General features: G+C 41.2%; 1 protein-coding gene across 10 annotated transcripts in view; it reads right to left on the bottom strand.

Moving 5' to 3' along the window:
* Positions 1-1,061: 1,061 nt before the first annotated feature.
* Positions 1,062-20,826, bottom strand: part of DYNC1I1 (dynein cytoplasmic 1 intermediate chain 1) — a 198,393-nt gene continuing 178,628 nt past the window's right edge. For all 10 annotated transcript variants that reach the window (XM_074897999.1, XM_074898004.1, XM_074898005.1 and 7 more), the window contains one exon: positions 1,062-2,029. In XM_074897999.1, coding sequence (XP_074754100.1) covers positions 1,919-2,029 — 111 coding nt within the window. In that variant the 3' untranslated portion in view covers positions 1,062-1,918. The remainder of the gene's footprint in view (positions 2,030-20,826) is intronic.

Genomic DNA, 20,826 nt, shown 5'->3' with positions numbered 1-20,826 from the left:
GGACAGCTCTTAGAGCACCCAGGGGCACAGCGAGAACACAAGATTCCCTAATGCCTGGCTCCAGTCTCATGGAGCCACCAGACCAGTGACAGATTTGCCTCTGTTGCATCAACTAGTGCATCTAGGGGAAGACCCCGCTTACAACAGCCCAGTGGGGCTTCCATGGGCACCGGGGGATTGCTTCAGGTCCCACCATAAAGAAGAAAGCAGCCTGTGCGCTCTCACTGGGAGTTATTTCTAACCACCAAGAGTTACCCTCTTCCCTATCCAGCTTCTCCGAAGGATTCGCTTTCTTAGCCTACTCTAGCTTTTAGCAGTGCAGACTTCTCAGCGGTTCTGGGTTTGACCACAGCACTGAAAAGCATTAGATGATATATTCCTCGACATGGCTGCCTGAAGATGAGACACGGTTCCCTGCAAACTTGAGTACAAAATCTTTGTTGCCATCTGACTTCCAGTGTTTCTTGCTGTAATGGTTCACCTGCCTGCCTGGTTAAACCCAGGTGTCGGTGCCGTGCTCTGGCTCAGTGTAATGCTGTGACACAAACATAATGAGCAGCCTCACCACCAAGGTTTTCATTCACCAACGTCCCCCAGGGCCGCAGCACTTGATGAGATCAGTCTGCACCCTGTTTCTTTGCTCAAGCCACAAGAGTTTGTTGTTAAAGGAGAACACTGCCTTGTCCCCATCCCAACCTGTCTCTCAAGACAGTCTGAGGAGGCCTCGTCTTTCCTGTTCCTTTTCTTTTAGTGCATAGGGCAGCATGGCACTGCTCTGCATGTGCATGTGTGTGCACAGCTAGGGACAGAGGAAGAAAAAAAAAAAAAATCAAGCCTAGAAGCTGACACGGGTTAGCATCTGCTCATGTAAAATGTGTAGCAGGATCTGATGCACGCGAGGCCATTACTGGCCCATCCCCATAGCCGAAGGTATCTACATGGCAGCTGCATGAGCATTCTGCGAGTCAGGGCAGTCACATTTTCCCAGTGCCTCACCAGTGACCAGTAATGAACACACTGAGCACTGCTGGCAAGGAAAGATTAACCACAGTGCAACAGAACCGGCTTGATACATTTTATTGGCAATACTAGTGTCATACTTGGGAACCACAACCCTTTGTCAGACTGTTAGTGTTAACTTGCATGACAAGTATCAGTGACCAACTGTATTTGAAATATAGTTAAAGTGCCTAGAAATAATAGGCATCTTAAAAAAAAAAAAAGGAAAGGAAACTCATTCCATCCGCTCAAGCCAACCTTTATAGATCTTACATCTTAAGCACAACTGATGTACTGTAATTGTTTTGTGGACTTTAATGTAACCTCTACGGCAGCACACAGACAATGCAGTTCTCTCATTATGCACATGCTTTAGGATCGTTTATTTTAATGCTTTCAAATAAATATGTTCCATGCAGCACACCGCAATAAATAAGGAGCAGCAACTTTCGTATAGTACATCCATTCATAATGTAAGTCACCATGTGAAACACCACATCTGAAGTCTTTGGCCCAGTCCCATACAGTGAAGCACACCACATCTGCACATAATCATATCTGGCTTCATATGGATTTAATAGGACTATGCCAGAAGGGCAATGTGAGCACAAGTTAAACCAGGGGTTCCTAGCTATTAAATACAGCTACTAAGTAGTGAAAAGGCAACAACTAAACCCATAAAGGGTTGATTTGTCTTTTCTTTCTTACTTCTCAGGCAGAAATATAAAGAATGAAAATGCTCTGGATATTTTCAGCCTTGTGTAAAGCAGCATGATTAATACGGAATGCTTTGAGCAATACTGGCACGTACACTGGCATCAAAAGCCACAGCAAGACTGACTCTGACACTGAACACCGGCGTACTCAGCGGGGGAAAGCTGCTGTTCTGGCGGCGGCGGGCGCTGCTCCTTCCCTTCCACTAGGCCGACAGCTCCACCGCCCCTTCCTCTTCGCTGTCTGCTCGGTTGGCGCGGATTTCCACCAGGGTCCGAGCGAAGCGGGTCCACTCATCGTTGTGCGGAACAGCCAGCTGGGGGAGAAACCCACAGGGAATTCAGAGACCGCGTGGGGGGACGGGTTACCTCTCTGGCCGCACAGCAAGGCACCCCTCTGAGGAGAGCTCCCATCGGCACGGCTGTGCACGGCAAAGGACCGAGGCGTGGGCCTCACCGACCCGCCACGGGCTGCTTACGCTGTAAAGTGCTACCGAGCTCCCAGGACAAATCTGGCAGCTTCCTATTCAGTTCCAGTTAGAAGGAGCTTTAGCTCTACACGTACGTTTAACTTCCCACACGTGAGCCAGCCATCTAAAGTCAGTGAGGCTGTGCTCAAGGTAATTGCAGGACCAGGGTCAATGTGCGCAAGGTAACAGTTTTTACAGCGCTGTATTGAAACTATTTTCTTCGAGTTCATTAAAGCCCTTAATAGTAAAATAAATATATTGTGTTATTTTAGTTACCCTCCTCTATGTTAAGGAATTTACAATTACAAGAAATGCGTTATAAGGGAAATATTATACCAACTGGATACTGCATTACCGCTCTGATTTTCTGTATCATCATGCAAGATCCGTTTCCATTTAATACCATTGACATTTCTAATGAAGAGCTCTTGAACATTAGGCTTCAAGAGGGATGTGTAATCTAAATAGCTAAACTTCCAGACAGAACACTGTAGTGTTATGGCAAAATAATACTGCAGTCATTTCCAGCTGGATCCAACACTGCAATTTCTGGACAATAATGCAAGCTGGGATTGAGATGATTGGGGAAAAAACCCCAGCAAGCAGTTTTCTCAAACTTTGTTTTCATTAACTCAAATTCCAGAAACAGCAACAAGCATCCAGATGAACCATGCATGTTTTTACTGCCCTCCTGAAGCCCTGTGATCATGTCCTGAATGGAATATGAAAAAGTAACTGTTTCGAAATACTGTGCAGTGCTTAGTACTGAAGAAGGCAAGAGGTTGCAAACTAGGGGGCATATAGCAAACTGCTGTCCACCTCGCAAACAGATGCCTTTAGGCTAAAGAATGAGTATGACCCGAGCTAATCCAGTTTGTGATACCCAATATTAAGTCTGTACCGACTGACTTTTAAAACACCACCAAAACCGCCATGCAGGTGGCTGGCTAACTACGTCCATTTGGCACTAGCAGATTATAGAGGCACACAAGGCTGTGTGGTACAACTGTACTGGAATACAGTTAAATTATTCTCCTCTCCTTATATCCCAACAGTGATACTTGTAACTGGAGACTAAAAAAAGGATCTGTTCCATGAACCAGCAAGCCCAGCTGGAGAAAGAGCTTCTGTTATATGTGCAATGCTAATCACGTGTGGAAGGGCCATGTACACTGCTGCTAGTTCAGTGTTAATTGTATGGACAGGAATTGGCAATACTGGATCAGAGTATCTCCTCCATATCCCACTGATTCCAACAAGTTTTTCAACTACTGTATCTAGCTTTGCCTCTATATCCAATATTTTTGGGAAAACCAGCATGTTTTAAAGCTTACCAGGTATAGTGCATATATTAGTGATCCATTATGAAGGGCTGGTGTACAAGTTTGGTTTTTTGCCTGATGAAACACCGAATATAGTACAGTTCAGCACGTACTGAGGCTACAGACTGAGAAATGTAATCTGTGTGAGAGGCATCTCGGCCCTCAATGACAGGCATCGCTGCTCTCTCTGGGTTTTCCCTTTGTTGCCTTCCACTTCTTGCATTTTTTCTCCTTCGCTTTTCCCAGGAACAGACACCAGAGTTACAGGGATAAATCATTTGAGACAGCTGTCTGTCATGCTCCCACACAGAGATGTGGATCTATTATGGTCTTTATTTGAAAGACAGCTCTGTTCTTTCAAACACCTTCAGCAGGAGGAAATGTAACAGCAGAGGGGAGGTCAGTGCACCAACACACAAGTACCCATAGCACAGGTTTGGTCACAGCCACACACAAGCTACTGTACAGTAAGTTAAGGGACAGTGCAGGGATCACTTATCATAGATGCAACCAAAACCCGCTGTTTAGCAATTCCCCTGTTACTGTTGCTGGTGTCCTAAAAGATTTTATTTCTTGTGATGTGTATGACGCTGTCGTTTATCAAACTCTTGAATGAAAACATTAAATGAGTCTCACTTATTTCAAGTAGTAAAATCTAATTAAAGTGGAAAAATATCCCAGGCAAATGACTTACTGAATTTAATAAAGCCTCATTTCTCCTTGTCTTTTAAAGTCCGAAACAGCATTATGTTATATTAAATGGCTGAAGAAGACAGTATGTCATTCTAAAGAAAAAAAAAAAAGAAGACATTGAGATCTTTCAATTTCCTTTACTCCACAGCATGGCCACAGACAAATAAAATCAAAGTCCAGCCTGTTAAACCAACTTGGTGTCTCAAACTTGAAAGGTCTCCCCACAAATGTAAGCATTACATGCATTACTGTTAGCTGACAGCGTTAGCAAGACCTTGGCCATTTTTAATGGCTCAGTTCACAAAACAGCTCATGATTGAAGTGAATACCTTTAGCACAGAAATTAAAACATTCAGTGCCCACAGACAATCTAATTGGTTAGAACTTTGTCTTATTTTACTTTATTTAATCTCATGCACTGTATCATGCTTTCAATGAGGGGCCAATCCTGCTAATAGATTGTTAGGAGAATAAACCTCTCTAATAGAAATTCCTCAGGGATGCAGAGGGAAACCTTGGCAATAATGAAGTCAAAGGAAAAATTGACTTTTATTCGCCCCTACTTCTTTCTGTGAAGGCCCTAACACCAAACCACAATAGTTATACAGCAAAAGACCACAAATAAAAACAAAAGCATCCACAAACTCCAATTCAAATTCTTGTCTGAATTAATGCTTCCCTTCCAGTCATTTTCCATTCAAGTTCCTTCAGCTGGGCACACTGACACCCACAAGCATCTGGGTCTATCTGTGGAATCTCCCTTTCAGCCTCTCTGCACAATTTTTTTCTGTAAATACCAGGGCAGGGTTGGAAGAAACAAGGAGGTACATGACAGAGGAAGGGCAGAGGTTTACAGCTATCTGGGTGTTCCTCACTCGTTTGGTGGTTTTACCATTTTTCTGTCCACTTCCAGTTACTACAAAGCAGCACGTGTTGAGTCCCAGCAGTCATGATGTCGACACTGGGTAGAAATGTTCACCAAAGCATAATAATATAATAACTTATATTAACATTTGGGTCAGAAGGTTATTTGAATGAATTGACACTAAGGTATGGAGCAGAACAAGAAAATAAATGCTATTAAGTGTTCTCCTTTGATCCCTTCACAATAGAAGGTAAGTGCTACCCACACCTAATTAATTGACTGAATTACTCACACTGCTTTAACTTAAATACCATGGAACGTTTAGGTTGCGTCAGATAGTAATTCTAATGAGGAAAACCAGTATTATCAAAGCACAGTGGTGACTTTAGCCAAACTTTGTCTGTTAAGCTGTTGGAAAAGAGATACTTTTGTGTTCTATCTGGCTTTTAAAATACCAAAAGAGTTCAGGCTGCAAGCCTGCTGACCTGCAAGTTTGATTACAAGTTCACACATTCAAAGAAACCTGCTTCTGCTTGTGAAGTTACATGTGCTCAGCTGGTTACAGGTGCGAGAATTTAGTATAGGAAAACATCTTCTCAAGATGTTAGGATGGTGACCCATTTTTAATTGGGTGAAGATATTTAACTCAGGACAACTGGGGTCTCTCACTTCTCAAAAAAAAAAAAAAAAGTTTTCTTGATATCAACGTTTTAGATCTCCTCCCCCAATTCTCTTTCATAACAATATTCTTCCAAAAGCACTCAATATCTACAAGTATCTGTAAGTGCTTCCTACATGATCAATAACATATAACAAATAACAGACATGTAACATACTAAATACTAGACACATTTAAGATTTTAGCATTGAAACTAGTTCACAAACTGTTTTTCTTGCTGATATTAAAAAGCTGACTTATGTGATGCAAACTGTCAGAATTAATTTTTTCACCACCTCCAATACTATGATTTTAAATAAGCAGATTTTGGGTAAGAAAAGACAACTCTGCAGCACGCTCCTCCTGGCTGAACAGTGCAGCACATGTAAGGCGGCTGGAAAAGGAAAGCCTCCCTGGGCAGCACCCCCCTGCCAGCAGTTTTCAGACCCCCATGCAAAGCGAGCTCAGTTGAGCCCCCAGACTGAGACTGGCTTCATGGTGCACACGAGGCCTGGTATGCAGCAGCCATGGTTAATATTAAGCACTGGAGAGGTGGGTTGGTAATTTCAGCAGGCCCTGGGGTGGCCTCCAGATAGTAACACTAAGTAGATTTCTGCCTCTTCCTGCGAAGCATTAAGAATTAGCAGTTTATCTTATTACAGAGAAATAACATCAGACCTATGTGAATCTTTTCCAGCCTGTGCTTCTCCAGTCCACCACATGTACATATCCCAAGGGAAAGCAACTCTTGACTGGACTGAACAGCATACAAAGGGCCTAGAAAGTGAGATGATACAATGCAACAGCAAAAGGATTGTAAATTAGGAGCTGAGATCTCTCTGTCCTCTCGTTCTTCTCCTGCCCATCTGCTAGAGATGGCTGGTTCCTAGACAGCCAGAAGCCCTTTGCCTCTAGTATCATTCTCATGCTCTTTTTTTGGGGGTGATAATGCATTGAGCTCTGCTTTCAGGACTGGAGAGGATCTAAACAGCATCTAGATTAGGAAAGAAGGGATTTGTCCAGCTGGGCCACACAGACCACAGTAGGTCCCCTCAGTTGATTTTTCAGAGTCATTGGGTCAGAGCAGACTTTGAAGTGACAAGGCTTGTAAAGTTTAAAGGTAAGACTGTTCCAACTTGTGCCTATTCGCCACTGTAGATAAAAGGATAAAATGATGGGACCCAAGGGAAATGACCACCAGCACCTTCCTGACAAGCACCTGGCTTTGCCTTGCCCATGTGTCACAATTATACGTGATTTACGCAGTGCACGACAGAACTATATAGCTCACAGTGCTACGACAGAGCCTGTGGATTTTTGAACCTTCTGAAGCTTCTCTGCGTTTCCTGGCTGATAAGACTAGCCAAGCACTTCACTTACCTGTTAGCTTTCCAGCCCTGATGCACAAACATGTGCCCCCCTTGATGCTAGTACTGACCAAGGAGATGGTTTACATGCATCTGGGAAGAGAGTAACAGAGGCCTCTCCCCCTGGGCCTCACCAGGCCAGCTAGTTGCGGGTAGCAGTATGTGAATGTGAGTTTCATCAGGAACAGCCTCCTTCATCTTCTTGTCAAGGCAGAGATTTTCTGTGTACAAAGCTTCCAATCCATACACCAGAGATCTTACAAACACAAACTGTGTTTCCTGCATTTTCCCAGAAACAGTGCTATTAGCAACTTCACTGAACACTACTACTCTTAAAACTGTAAGACAGAACTCAGGAAAAGGAGATGCTCCGACCAGACAATTCCCAATGCTGCCATTTGTGCCAGCTAGTGTTGGGCTCCCCACACAAGCAGAAAAGCAACACAAAAACATTGCCTGAAGACACAAACATAAACTTATTTTCATTTTCAGATCATTTAACAACCTCTAGTAATATTTGCTTTTTAAAGTTAGGTCTACTAAAAAAAAGAAAAAAAGAAAGATTTTGAGACAAAAAAAGGTCTGAACGTGCCTTTTAAAGGAATCTATCCAGAAGGCTGAAACAAGATATTGCAACATATTTCAAGATTTTCATATATTCCCCTCCTATCCATCTTTTTTATGGCTGAGAGTGTTTCAGCTCAATTTGTCCAAATCTCTGTATAGCTTCAGTTTCCCTGAAAAACCACTTTCCAGCAAATGAATTATTCATTGCGGATATTTCACTTTATTCCTGGCTCCTCGCCGTCCCTGGAGCCTGTAAATCTTTGGGATGGGAGCGGACAAACTCTTCCTGCCTTCATCCCTCCAAGCTCTTGCCCAGTACAGCTCTCCTCTGAGGGCTGGGGACTCTCCTGAGAAGGAGATAAAATGCAATTTCAGCAGGAGCAGCCTCCACTTTGGAGGAACCAGTGTCCCATAGGCTCAAAGGGAACACAGTTGTCTGTGTTCAACCTACTGCTTTTCCTTTTAATGACTGTGTTTCAGGGGTCAATCTACCTGTCACTGAGACGCTGGTTCATAACCTGCAGCACTGATCACTGGTGAAAGCACCGTGCAATCCTGATCACCAGATTAATAATCACTTTTTTTTTTTTTTTTCATCTTCACCTAGAGTTTGGATGCCTCAAAGCAACAGGAAGAACTTCCTCAGCCTTGTCTCTGACTGAGGGGTTGTTCTAAGAGGGTGAATTTTTCCAACCAGAATGGTCTGCAGTCACTTCTAACACACGCGTCCCGTGGACACAGGTGTAAAAGGAGAATCTGAAAACAAACCGTTACACCACGACTTGGAACGATGTGCCAAAGTATGTGGTCTGCAGCCAGCCTGTGCAACCGTACTGCCACACACTGTTTTCAATTAGACGTTTGCAGACGAGCCTGCATGGTGGTCCAAGATACACTCCAAGGGTGACAGCAGTTCCCAAGTCAAAAACCTGCGACCTGCTCAAACACATTTCATAGAAGCTCAATGCTTTCTTAGTTCTGTATATAGAAAACTGCGTTCTGATCTTTGTTGATGGGTTTCTATAGCTAGTCACCTAGAGATCAGCAACATTCTGATTAACATGCATCTTTTATTAGTTGCATTTGGGTCTGCTGCTGTTTGGAGGCAAAGGCTGATCTTATTTTAGACAATCCTATTTACTTGTCTCCACTTCAACACAGCCGTATTTGCAAAAAAATCTCATATCGAGCAGGGAAAATAACCATATGAAAATTAATGTTCCTCTAATCTTTAAAATAATCTGTTGCTATTATAACTTTTGAGAAGGGCAAGTTAAACAGTCTTTGAAGAGACAGCTAATTAAAGCTTAGAAAATATTCAGATTAATTTCAGTTTGTGGAAAACAGCAAGTCTGGCAAAACTAATGACTAAAATCTCTGACTTCACACCAAGTTATTTGTGTATGTTGTTTATCACCATTTTTATACTCTTTCATTTTAATAGCATCATCAAATAAAGGTAGCTTCAGGCAAATATAATTTCAGCTATTTTTTCTAAGCAGAATTTTTGTCAACCTATATTGTCCATATCACCCTCTAAAATTAAGTGCTATATTGAAAAGAAATCTGCTGCAAATATTTGCAACAGATTATGAAATTGTAGGTAAAAGTATTTTTAACAATCATAAAATATAACTAGTTCAGTTTGATGTTTTCTAAAAAAGTAGAACAGATGATTGGTCTAATTTTCCAGATAAAAGAGAGCACTGCAGAATGAGGATTGTAATACTTACAAATGCAAAATAAGAATTATAGATCCGCTGTAAGCAACTGATCCTATCTTTCAGAGTTCAATGTCTGTTTTGTCACTATCACTAAGGTGAAAATAGATATGTAACTGTAAATATTAAATATCTTGATATGCAGACATAGAGCAAGCAAGCAGACACCTATTCTGGCCCTGGTCTTGCCCCCCAGAATCAATTACAGACTGCCTTTGATATTTTTCTCAACCTATATGGATTTTTTTTTCCTGAAAAAGCCTATATTTTTCCAGGCAACACCCTATGCCACACACATGGATGGAAACAAAGTGGGAGGTAATATGCAACGAAATGGCCACCAAAGTAACCAAGAGCACCCTTTTCACATAACTATAGTACCACTGTATTTAACTCTTGGGAGAGCCGAGCATCACTGTTAACAATGGATGAAACCACTGGCAGGAACTCAAACCCCACATACTGCATGCAGATGATTTTAATAAGATACAGTGTTTCGACCACAAAGGATACACTCCAGAGTAGCTCTATATATATTTGTTTACTTAATTGAAGGGGTGGAATACCATAGGCAGCCTAAATACTGCATTTATTCTATGCACAGCAGTCAGTCTAGTGTCACAGACACAGTATACACCACCCTTCCATGAAGTTAATTACTTAGCCCTCATCTAGATTAATGTCTGTTGTGATTTATTTCTTTGTAATTCACCAGCAGGGTCTGATTTAACTAGTGCTGCCATAGTAAAAAGAAGACAAAATATTAGCTTATATGACAAAGAAAAGCTTAATCTCAAACAGAAACTGAATCCATTTTCAGCAAACTTTTGACTATTTCTCCTAAGGAGAACAGTAGCTGCTGAATTGTTACATAGTTGATGGTAAATTATGTTTTGAATACCAAGCAAACAATGGTGTTATTAAAATAATTTGTATGTAATGTGCAAAGATACACTGTATAAAGGGCCTACATAGGAACTCAAGCATTTAAATGCCCATTCATTCTTTCCTATACTTAGTCGACTTTGTCTGCAGCACTCATCTTGATGCCAGTCCAACAGGAGAACAGACTAAAAGGTAGTCCATAAATTATACATACATGACGCACAAATGCATGTTAACAGAACATTAAGACTGCAGACTGTAACACTTCAAAGATAGGAAATGTCAGAGTTAAGGCTAACTCCCTCAATTTGAGCATGTTATTTATTTTGCATTACGATACTGTCTTTAATCTTAAAAAAAAAAAAAGAAAAAAAAAAAAGTAAGAAACAACAAAACCTGTGCTGGAAGCAAACACCAATTATGGGAAACTTCAGCCTGAAGGATTAAAACTTGATAGGGCATATGGAAAAGAAAACAAGGAAGTGGAAAGTATTTTCAACTGTAGACAATGCTACAGTTCCACCTATAATATCAGAGTTGGCCCAGGCTCTCCTGAATTAACCAGAAAGAATGATGTCCAAGCTATCAAACAGATTGTGAATCCCTCAATCAATGTATCAAAATGCTGCACTTCATATCAGCTACAGAGGAGTAATCACCAGTCATCTTGAAAGAGATGACTATAAGTTGAAATTTAGTTTACTTTTGTTTCATTAGATCACCTCTTCTTTTTAAAATACAACTGTTAAGCTACAAGCTTACAGCCTGTTCTTAAGCACACCAGAGTACTTTCACCAGTCACATTGTGGGAATCCTCTCCTATGGATCTCCAGCAGTACCTGCAACGGCAGAGACTATTGGCCTGTTTAAGTCCTTGGAAATGAAAGAGATTTAATATAATTAATCAGCTATGGGAGCAGAAAAAACATCTGCCATGCTTCAGAAAAGCTAACCAATTTGCTTCAAAAGAGGTGGTGCTCTAAGGAGCACAGTTCCTACCTTTCCACCACTGCTGTAATGCCATCAGTTTACAGGTTGATTAAGAAAAACAGTGAGACACGCTGCCTGCCATTTGTCTCCCATGAGGATTGGAGTCCTGCTTTGATTTCCATTTCTCAAAGTCATTGAAAACTCCTGAAAATTTTTTGCATGAGTTTCAGGATGTCTAATGCTTGGAGCTAAGGGATCAGAAGAATTCCTGCTCTACCAAATCATGTTATCAGTTCTCATCATTGCACTAGAAAGCCTAGAAATACTAAATGGATCAAAACTAGAAGGTAAGGAGCCTCCAACCTATTGTTCTTTCCAATATCTACATTTTTTTTACTGACAACTACATTGATTGGAAGAACTGTCCCATCATTTTTACTTGAAATACTAGAGCTTCAGCCTGTGGGGTAGCTACACTGGCAAAGGTGCTTCCCTGAAGTTCAGCTGAGTGAAGGACTACTGCCTCAGGGAAGAAATAAATCATGGTGTCCTCAGCCAGCTTGCTTCCTTTCCAAACCAAGTCGGCCATGTCCACACCATGACTCATGCCAGGAAATCTGGCAGAACAGGAACTGTGAAGGACTTTTGCCACGACTTTTTGACTCCCAGTTGGCAAACAGACTCTCGCCAGTAGTAGATTACGCACTGCTCAAAGATTTTGGTTTGCAGGAGAGTTACTGTCTTCCCTGAGATTTTGTACACATTCTATAATCTGCAAAAGCTTAACCATAAAATAGCAGTTTTGTTGGATTCTTTTTTCTTTTTTCTTTTCAGACATAGACTTTTTCATCACTCTAGGCACTGGAGGATACATTTCACATTTAAATTAAACACTGAATATGGAATTTTAGCCACCAAATAGGATGTATTAAGGCCCAGAGGTATCCTCAGTTGATATTTTAGGTTTAACTATTACTTTCCAAGTCATGAATTAAATATTTTTTCATGTTCAAAACACAGACTACTTTGGAAACCATAAAAAAAGATTGAAAACGTAGTTAAGGATTCTCAAAATGAAAACTCCTACTAGATATGACAGGTTGTAACCACAGAATCATCATGAAGAAAATTAATTAGATCAAGCAGCTCTTGTTTCAGAAGTGTTTTAATACCACAATGATAACACATGAATTTCAATGAAATTTGCAAATTGCTGCACACAAATTGAGCTTAAAATAAATTCTGCATTCGATACTTCACCCCATTCATAGTCTCTATTACTTAAAGCTATGAACATTTTCTAGTAACACTTCTTTTTACATCAGAAAGAGGGTAAAATCTTTCAGAGAAAATATCGCCTAGCAGACTAACTAGTTATTTAAAATACATACTCTGTGATACTATTAACAGGCACTGACTTCAGCTCTGTCCCCCACTGGTGTTCCAAATGCAGGGTCAGGACAGGGCAGACCAGCTAAAGCACTTGCTCAGTTTCCACTGCCTCACCTACAACAACCATGGAAAACCTGGACCCAGATTATCTTTTCCACTAAGTCTTTTGAAAGTTTTGCAGGAGAAGCAGTAACTGAGGAGCTAGTCGTGAAGCCACCAGTAGTGCCAATGCATTAAACATACAGTGGACAGACTGATATGTCCTATCTGAAGCCTGCCTTTCTCTTTTCTCTCTTGCCCTTTATAGTTTTTCCCAGCTCAGCACGAAAATACCGGCAGGAGTATTGTCACATACAGCTCTTCCTTCCCCCCCTCCTGCAGGCTTTACTGTGCAGAAAGGAATGATCTCTTACAGCTTCTCTTCTGCCGCTCTCATCACTTCGTTATCTGAGTGCCTTCTAATAGTGCATTAAGCTACATGATTAACTCCTGTCACATGTGGCTTGTTCTCTCTGATCCTCTCTGCAGGGGGAGGATCTGGGCCTTTGCAAGGGAAAAGGAAACATACGTCGGCTTTAAAAGTAGTGTGCAAATGAATAAAAAGGACTGGAGCCAGATTTTTGTTGGTTGGTTGACCGGTTTTCTTAAGCTTTTTATTTCATATGATGAGGAGTTGAGGAATTCTAATAAAAGATATTCGTATCATATTGGAAACTCATGTCTTTTTACCCCATGAAATTTGCCAGGGATCTAGTAAGCTATCTCTGGAGAACTAGTGAAATATTTCACCATAGGCAACTGGAAGGGTAAAGAATCAACTGAATTTTTAGCGTGACTATTTAACCCCCCATCCTCCCTTTCTGTCTGTTTTCACTAATGGTTATTTAATTCCACTGTCTAATCAACAAATGAGAGAAAGGATACCTCCGTTAAATCTCGCACTTCCTCCTTTAGTTTTAACAAGTAATATTCTGGCAGTGAAGTGAAAGTGGAATTTCATGTCCATTTATATATATATAGCAAAACAGAAGAAAGTCTGCCGTTACCATGAACAAGCATACATCGTGGCACAGGCAGCAGAGCGACCCCATATGCCAGGTGGGAACCACTGCTGTACCACACGCAAGCACATCACAAAGACCCCTTGACTGGTTCCACTCTGAGAGGCTGTCCCACTACCCCTACTCACTCTGGAACTTCAGCCTTCTGACAGTCAGAAACATTCTTCTAATTTTTGCCTTGAATACATGGCCAGCTTGCAGCCACATGTGCTGGTGACAGTGTGTCCTCAGCTTCACTAGTCCTCCCTCTCTGGCACCAAGCACGCCTACCTCCGTAAGTACCTGAATCACCTATATTGCCACCAGGCTCAGGCTTCCTTGGTTAGTCACACCAAGTTCTTTGGCCTCTTTCTACAGATTGCTTTCCTCTCCCAGTAGCCCAGATCCACATCCCTTGCTATGCTTCAAGTGCTCTTTTGAAAAATACACATTTGTAAACAAGAGATGAAATGATTTTGAGGTCATCTTTTAAATAACATCAGTTTTATGAACCTGCTCTGTAAGTCAGAGGGCCATGGCGAAGGTGACTGAGAAGGGCGGAGAGGCAGCGATGCTGCGTGATGTGCAAGAGGTGGCAGGGAAAGGGAAGCGCAAGGCCCTAGCCTGGCACTGGAGATAACAGCTCCAACCCTCAGCAACCAGCCTTGGGTAAGTCAAGGTAAACTGGATCATGGCTCAGTTTTACCTTTTGAAAAGTACTTCCCTAATAAAGATTGTTATTAGGAACATAAGCCTCCATTCCAGCTTAAGTACCAAAACTGACTGGAAGAACAAGGTAACTCATATCCTTTTCCATTTCTTATCAGACTTGCACGACTATACCAATAAGCACAGAGCTGTGACTAGGAGTGTACAGGGGTACATATATACTATATATATATATATATATATACACACTCTATATATATATATACTATAATATATACTATATATATTCATTTCTATGTATGGATGTAGCCAAGCCTTATTTTAAACTATGAAAGTATATAAATGCTTGGTTTTAACTTATCAACATAACAACACTGTTTTTCTACAGAAGAATAAACCAGTGCTTACATAAAGACCTCAAAGCATTCACAGGAACCTAAAGTAATGAATATTGTAATGAGAAACACAAGTATTTAGGGTGATAATGACTGGACTTTGCTCTACTTAGATCGGCTCACCCCCTATGGAGGCTACCAAAGCTTAAAGATTTTATCACCCTAGTAATCAGCAATGGGTAATGGCCTTCATAAAACACAGTAATTAAATTGACTGATTTCAAACTAGTGCATTTTTTTCATTAGGGAGTTCTTATTTAACCTACTTCAAAAATCCCTTTGTGAATACTGGCTATGTTGTCAAAATTCAAATGATGAGGGACGAAGAGCTTGTTCTGTTCAGTATTTCAGATAATATTCAAGTAAAAAGCTGGAGTTCCTGGTATGCTGTCTTTCTCTCTTTTTTTTTTTGGTCATCTCTCAGAGCTTCCAGTTTTAAAAGTCTCTCAAGACTGAACATTATAAAACTGGGGGCGGAGTGGAAGCAAATCAGAACCTTACCTCTCTACATTTTCCAACAACTCTTAAAGAGATTCTGCTTTGTTAAAACATGTTTTCAAAATTCTCCGAGGCCAGTGTTCCAACCTCCCTAGCAAAAATATCAATGGTGAAATTCAGGCACAGCTTCACAATCCATTTAATTACCCTTTATGCCTGGATTGTGTGCGTTGTTGTAACTACTGTAACTTACTTGATCTCTGAATGCTTCTGAATAAAACTTGGTTGTAAGCACAACCCCTTATTATTGCTCAAATTTGCCTTCATGATATGTGTGCGAGCCATTTATCTGTGTTACAAGAATATTTGTAACTCAACACAGATTTTTAAAATAAAATATTTTATGGCGAGTCTCAACTCTGCTTTTGCGGCAAAACCATTTCCTAACTCAATATATGCTCTACAGGAGCTTTATGATGGCAAAAGTAAGCCTACTGGAAAATCTACCTGGATGACTACATGACACAAAACCTAGTTTCTTATTTCTCTCTCTGGGCTACAGCAGTTTCTAACTAGATGAAAGAAATGTTGTTTTCCATATGAAATCTATAGTGAACCACAGGGATCTCAAGATAGGAGTACAAAGGAGCAACCCTTCCCCACTCTACCCAGGAAAAAAAGTGACTGTAGCCATGCTGAAATGCGAAGAGTTGGTCACAAATATGCATTTCTCTCTGTCTAGAACTCTAAGTATCTCTGAGCAGCTGTTAAAGGCTGCTGAAATCAAAGGAAATTATTTTATAGGCACCAGTGGGATATTCCTTACTGTACCACTTCATCCACATATTTCAGGCAGTTACCAGCTTCTCCCTCACCAGTCATACACTTGAAAATGAGATACAAGATTAACACCCATCAAGGAGCAAATGGGGAAGTACATGAACAATGTAATGCAGCAACCCTAAATGGGCTTAACGAGAGATTAACTCTGAAACCTAACAAAGTCACATAAACATCAATGTGATTCTGATTTCACTGAAAGGAAATGAGGACACGGGTAGTAACTGTGAAAAGAATCCCAAGTAACTGCTTCCTTTGCCAGAGCCAGCTTTCCTGGATGGTCTAGGGAAAGACCTTTTCTTACTTTTCTCCAGTTCCACCTGTCATACTAGTCACCCCTTAAAAGCATGAATAGAATCAACTGTCTAAAAGACTGCCAAACAGATGCAATAGTTTGTCCTGTAACTACTTTAACAAAATAATGTACGGTAATAAGATCCTTGTGATTACAGTTTCAAGCTCTCCAATCCTGTGCTGCAAACTTACTTTATTTTATTACAATCAAATAATAAATCATTGATTTACAGTTTCTATCTGTTTATGTACAGTGCAAGCAGAATATGACTTGGAAGAGATTAATGGAGAAAAAAAAAATAAAATAATGGAAGGTGGATGAGAAGCTGCTTCTTTCACAACCAAAGGTGCAAAGAGCATTCTCAATAAGCCAGGTGAGCAACAAACGTGGTTGTTCGAGAATATTTATGACAGTGGCAACAGTGTAACATCACTGAAGCATGCACAATGGAAGCAAGCTTTTTAGAAACTGTATCTACAAAAAAGACATACAGTTAGGACTAACTATCAATCATCTGGACATGTGAATAAATCTGTAGTCAGTGGTCCATGTTCTGTTAACATCAACTTCTACCATACGAAAACTTGCTGGCCAGTAAACAAGCCATAAGACCACAGAAGCTAAAATATGTTACATATACTATCACAGTAATGATATCTCAACTACTAGACCAGCAAAAGTCTGAATATTTAAATCTTACCGAGAGTAAAGTATGTTTACAATGACTGGTTATATTCTCTGGTTAAGTTATATAGGTTTAAGATCCCATCACACTGAAATAATCAGATTTTTGTGTGTTTGCTTGTGTTTTTATTTCATTTTATAATTCACATTCTTTAAATCAGTGGTTACTGATCCACAAGAGCACATCTGTATGGACTATTTAAGTCTCCTCTCCCCTGGAAGTGTGTGTATATTCCCATTAATGCTAATGGGCATAAAGCACACGCATTGAGGAGAAAATAGACCCCTCACTGTGAAAATAAATGTGTTCAGTTATTTTCAGACACGATGCCAAAATCAAACAACTAAAAGTACATACTCTAAGGAGATAACATTATATAACCTAACTGAAAATGTCAGCATTAGTTTTAACTCCCTGGTCATGGACCCTGACATGTTCTTCATGCTTCTGCCATTTTTTGTGTCATAAACACTATCACTGGATAACATATCAAAAAGGCCCAAATCCTAAACTCTTACAGAAGCAAAACAGCCCTGATCTCATGCTCCTTGCCTTCCAAAGGATGCAAGGTTAGGCCTTGTGTCTTAGATTTTCACTTAGACCATATAATGTTTTCTCCTTACACCTTATAGATTATTAGCAGCAGTAAACTTTAACGTTCTCTAGAATAGTTCCTTAAAACTGCAATGAATCTAGTGAAGTAAAGATTCCTATCACTTAAATTTTTTCCTTAATAATTTGATATCCTGATGTTTTCTGCTCGATCAAAATTCAGAGTCAATTCTGTCTGTTCAAACAGGTCAGAAAAATTGCTTATATAGTAATGTGAAATTCAAAGACAAATATAGTACAAATATACTCAACATTTTTTCTGATGGAACCAACATTTTATGAATTTACAGCTGATCTAATATGATATTTGGAAGAATCATGAGAAGAGAAAGTTTTTAAAAAGGGTGCAGTTATAAGTGGAGCATTAATGTTTTTGGTGAGTGCATTTAGGGTCTTTGTAAAGTGGCCTGCTGACTTGCTAATGTGAGTTATCACACCTGTCTCCCAACTCAGAGATGCACCTTCAAATAAGTGGATGTTGCTGAGTTATCAGTCAGACAGGGATAAGTTATTCCAGTGACGAGGCCTTTTCAAAAGTTGATGCTGTAGGAGATGGGTAGAGTGCTATTGCTGAAAGGCCAACTGTCACAGCTTTGTGGCAGGCTTTGCAATGCTGCTGGGTCAAATATGAAACCTAGGTGCTGCCTGCTCCCTGTCCCTTGCACCCAGAATCACAGAATCATCCAGGTTGGTTGGAAAAGACCTTGAAGATCACCCAGCCCAACCATTAACCTAGCACTGACAGTTCCCAACTACACCATATCCCTCAGCGCTATGTCAACCCGACTCTTAAACGCCTCCAGGGATGGGGACTCCACCACCTCCCTGGGCAGCACATTCCAACCCCTAACAACCTGTTCTGTAAAGAAATGCTTCCTAATATCCAGTCTAAACCTTCCCTGGTGCAACTTGAGGCCATTCCCTCTTGTCCTATTGCCTGTTACTCAGTTAAAGAGGCTCATCCCCAGCTCTCTGCACCCTCCTTTCAGGAAGCTGTAGAGGGCGATGAGGTCTCCCCTCAGCCTCCTCTTCTCCAGACTAAACACCCCCAGTTCCCTCAGCCACTCCCCGTACGACCTGTGCTCCAGACCCTGCACCAGCTTCGTTGCCCTTCTCTGGACACGCTCGAGTCATTCAATGTCCTTTTTGTAGTGAGGGGCCCAAAACTGAACACAGGAATCGAGGGGCGGCCTCACCAGTGCCCAGTACAGGGCTCAGATCCCTTCCCTGTCCCTGCTGGCCACGCTATTGCTGACACAGGCCAGGATGCCATTGGCCTTCTTGGCCACCCGGGCACACTGCTGGCTCCTGTTCAGCCGGCTGTCAATCAACACCACCCAGCTGCACGCTCACTCACCTACTGTCACACTGAGTCAGTTCATGGAGAAAAACACCCCAAGGAAAACAAAACAAAACAATAGATCAATACTTCTCTGCTGATCAACGTGGGTGGTGACAAGCACTGCTACTGGCACAGAAACTAGGCAGGGAGGGATATGGGTGGGGATGGCTGTCTGGCAGGGGGAAATGGACTGTCCCTTTGAAACTGTCAGAACAGCCCCATCATATCCCACAATCCAACCCCCCAAAAAAGGACAGTCAAAGGAGGACCCCAGCTGAGCCAAGGAACAGCTGGTGTCTGCACACTGAAGTAAAGAGAGTGCCTTAAAGGCTGCCATGTTTTTGTCAGACACTTCCAAAAGTGCATGTGTATGCTGTAAACCCCCCGTGCATCACGCCTGAGGACAGCTAAGCACAGAATAACTCATCTGAGAGCTCTTTATGGACTGGCACAGAGGGTTAATGACTGAATAGGCTGCTGCAGAATATATGAGCACCTTTTTTTTTTTTTAAACCAGAAAAAGCCCCTAACAACACAGCAGTCCTGGTAGTATCTGAAGCTGTTGCAGTCCAGCCCACCTCTCCTAAATCTGGTACAGGAATTGCTGCAGAGACTGATACTGCCAAAATGAACCAGGCAACAAATTAATGAGCTCCTTCATTCATTACGGAGGAGGAGAAGGGGTGGCAATGGCCCATGACCTGTCAGCAGCCACGTGCATGGGCATCCATCTGTCTACGTAAGTGTGTATGGAGCTGAGCTGGAGATGCTGGGGCTCTGCATGGGCACGGCCATGCAACATCCGTGAAGTAGAATACTTTATGTAATGCTGATCTGGACTCACACAAATAAATACTGTTGAATGACTCTCTTTCCTTTTTCCTTTTCAAGTAATGGAAGCCTGTCTTTCTTTTTGATCTGAGTGTATCACTGTGACTCATTTTACAAGTTGAAGTCTGATTACACAGAGGAAAGGCCAAAATCTTAAATATTACTTCTGCATAGAACACTAAATCTATTTTCTCCTGGGTGAGCTTGCAGGGATAAACAATCCTATGAATGATTTGGTGTATGATATGCAAAAAAAGAGACATTTCTACAGCCCGTCTAGACTCCTAGACAAGATCAGACTGCACTGTCATCAAAGACATTTCCACGGCCTGTCGTATCACTTGGAAGACAGAAAAACCACCTCTTCAGAACAGTCATGCAAAAATGAAAAATAAATAAAAACAGCCTGACCTGCCAGTGTCATAGTGGAAATCTGAACACAGTAACCTTAGACAATTTAGAAATTATGCTAACAATACAGCCAGAAGTTTCAGCAAATATTTGTGAGGAAAGGCAACTCCTGCACAAGTGAATGCAATCCAAAAATATGAGTCATGCACAAGCAATTTTGCTATGGGCCATAAAATCACTTTATGAGAGTTACAGATAATTCTGTATGTATTCTATAATGTTTCCCTACTGTGTAGAGATGGATATCTCAGTATCCTATCACAGATAATGATGGAAAACAAATTCTCTACATATAAGCTGATTGCTCAGAGATTCACCCTTAACTGTTCCAAGGGATTGTAACGCCGACAGAACACTTCATACCATATTCATCAACAAAGAGGTAGATTCCATCAGTGCCAAATACACTGCAGTTTAGATGTTTTTTATGAGATGTGGCAGGGTGAATTGAGAGCAGCCTTAGACACAGAACACGCATCCTGCTATTTCTCAGCACCTACCTACTCTCTATCACGCATGCACCTACCATCCTCCACAATGACACCTCTCATTTCCTCCTGTTAGTACTTTTGCACATATTCAGACATATTCAGCATTCTTCAGTATTAAAAAAGCAGATGTATTCTGTACATGTCATGCTGAGAAAAATCTACAGCATCAAGCCAGTCATGAAATAAGAGATACTG

This window comes from Athene noctua, chromosome 2, assembly GCF_965140245.1.
Source record: "Athene noctua chromosome 2, bAthNoc1.hap1.1, whole genome shotgun sequence".
Classification (NCBI taxonomy): Eukaryota; Metazoa; Chordata; class Aves; order Strigiformes; family Strigidae; genus Athene; species Athene noctua.
Note: the sequence above shows the minus strand (reverse complement) of the source record. Positions and strands in the feature narration are given on the sequence as shown.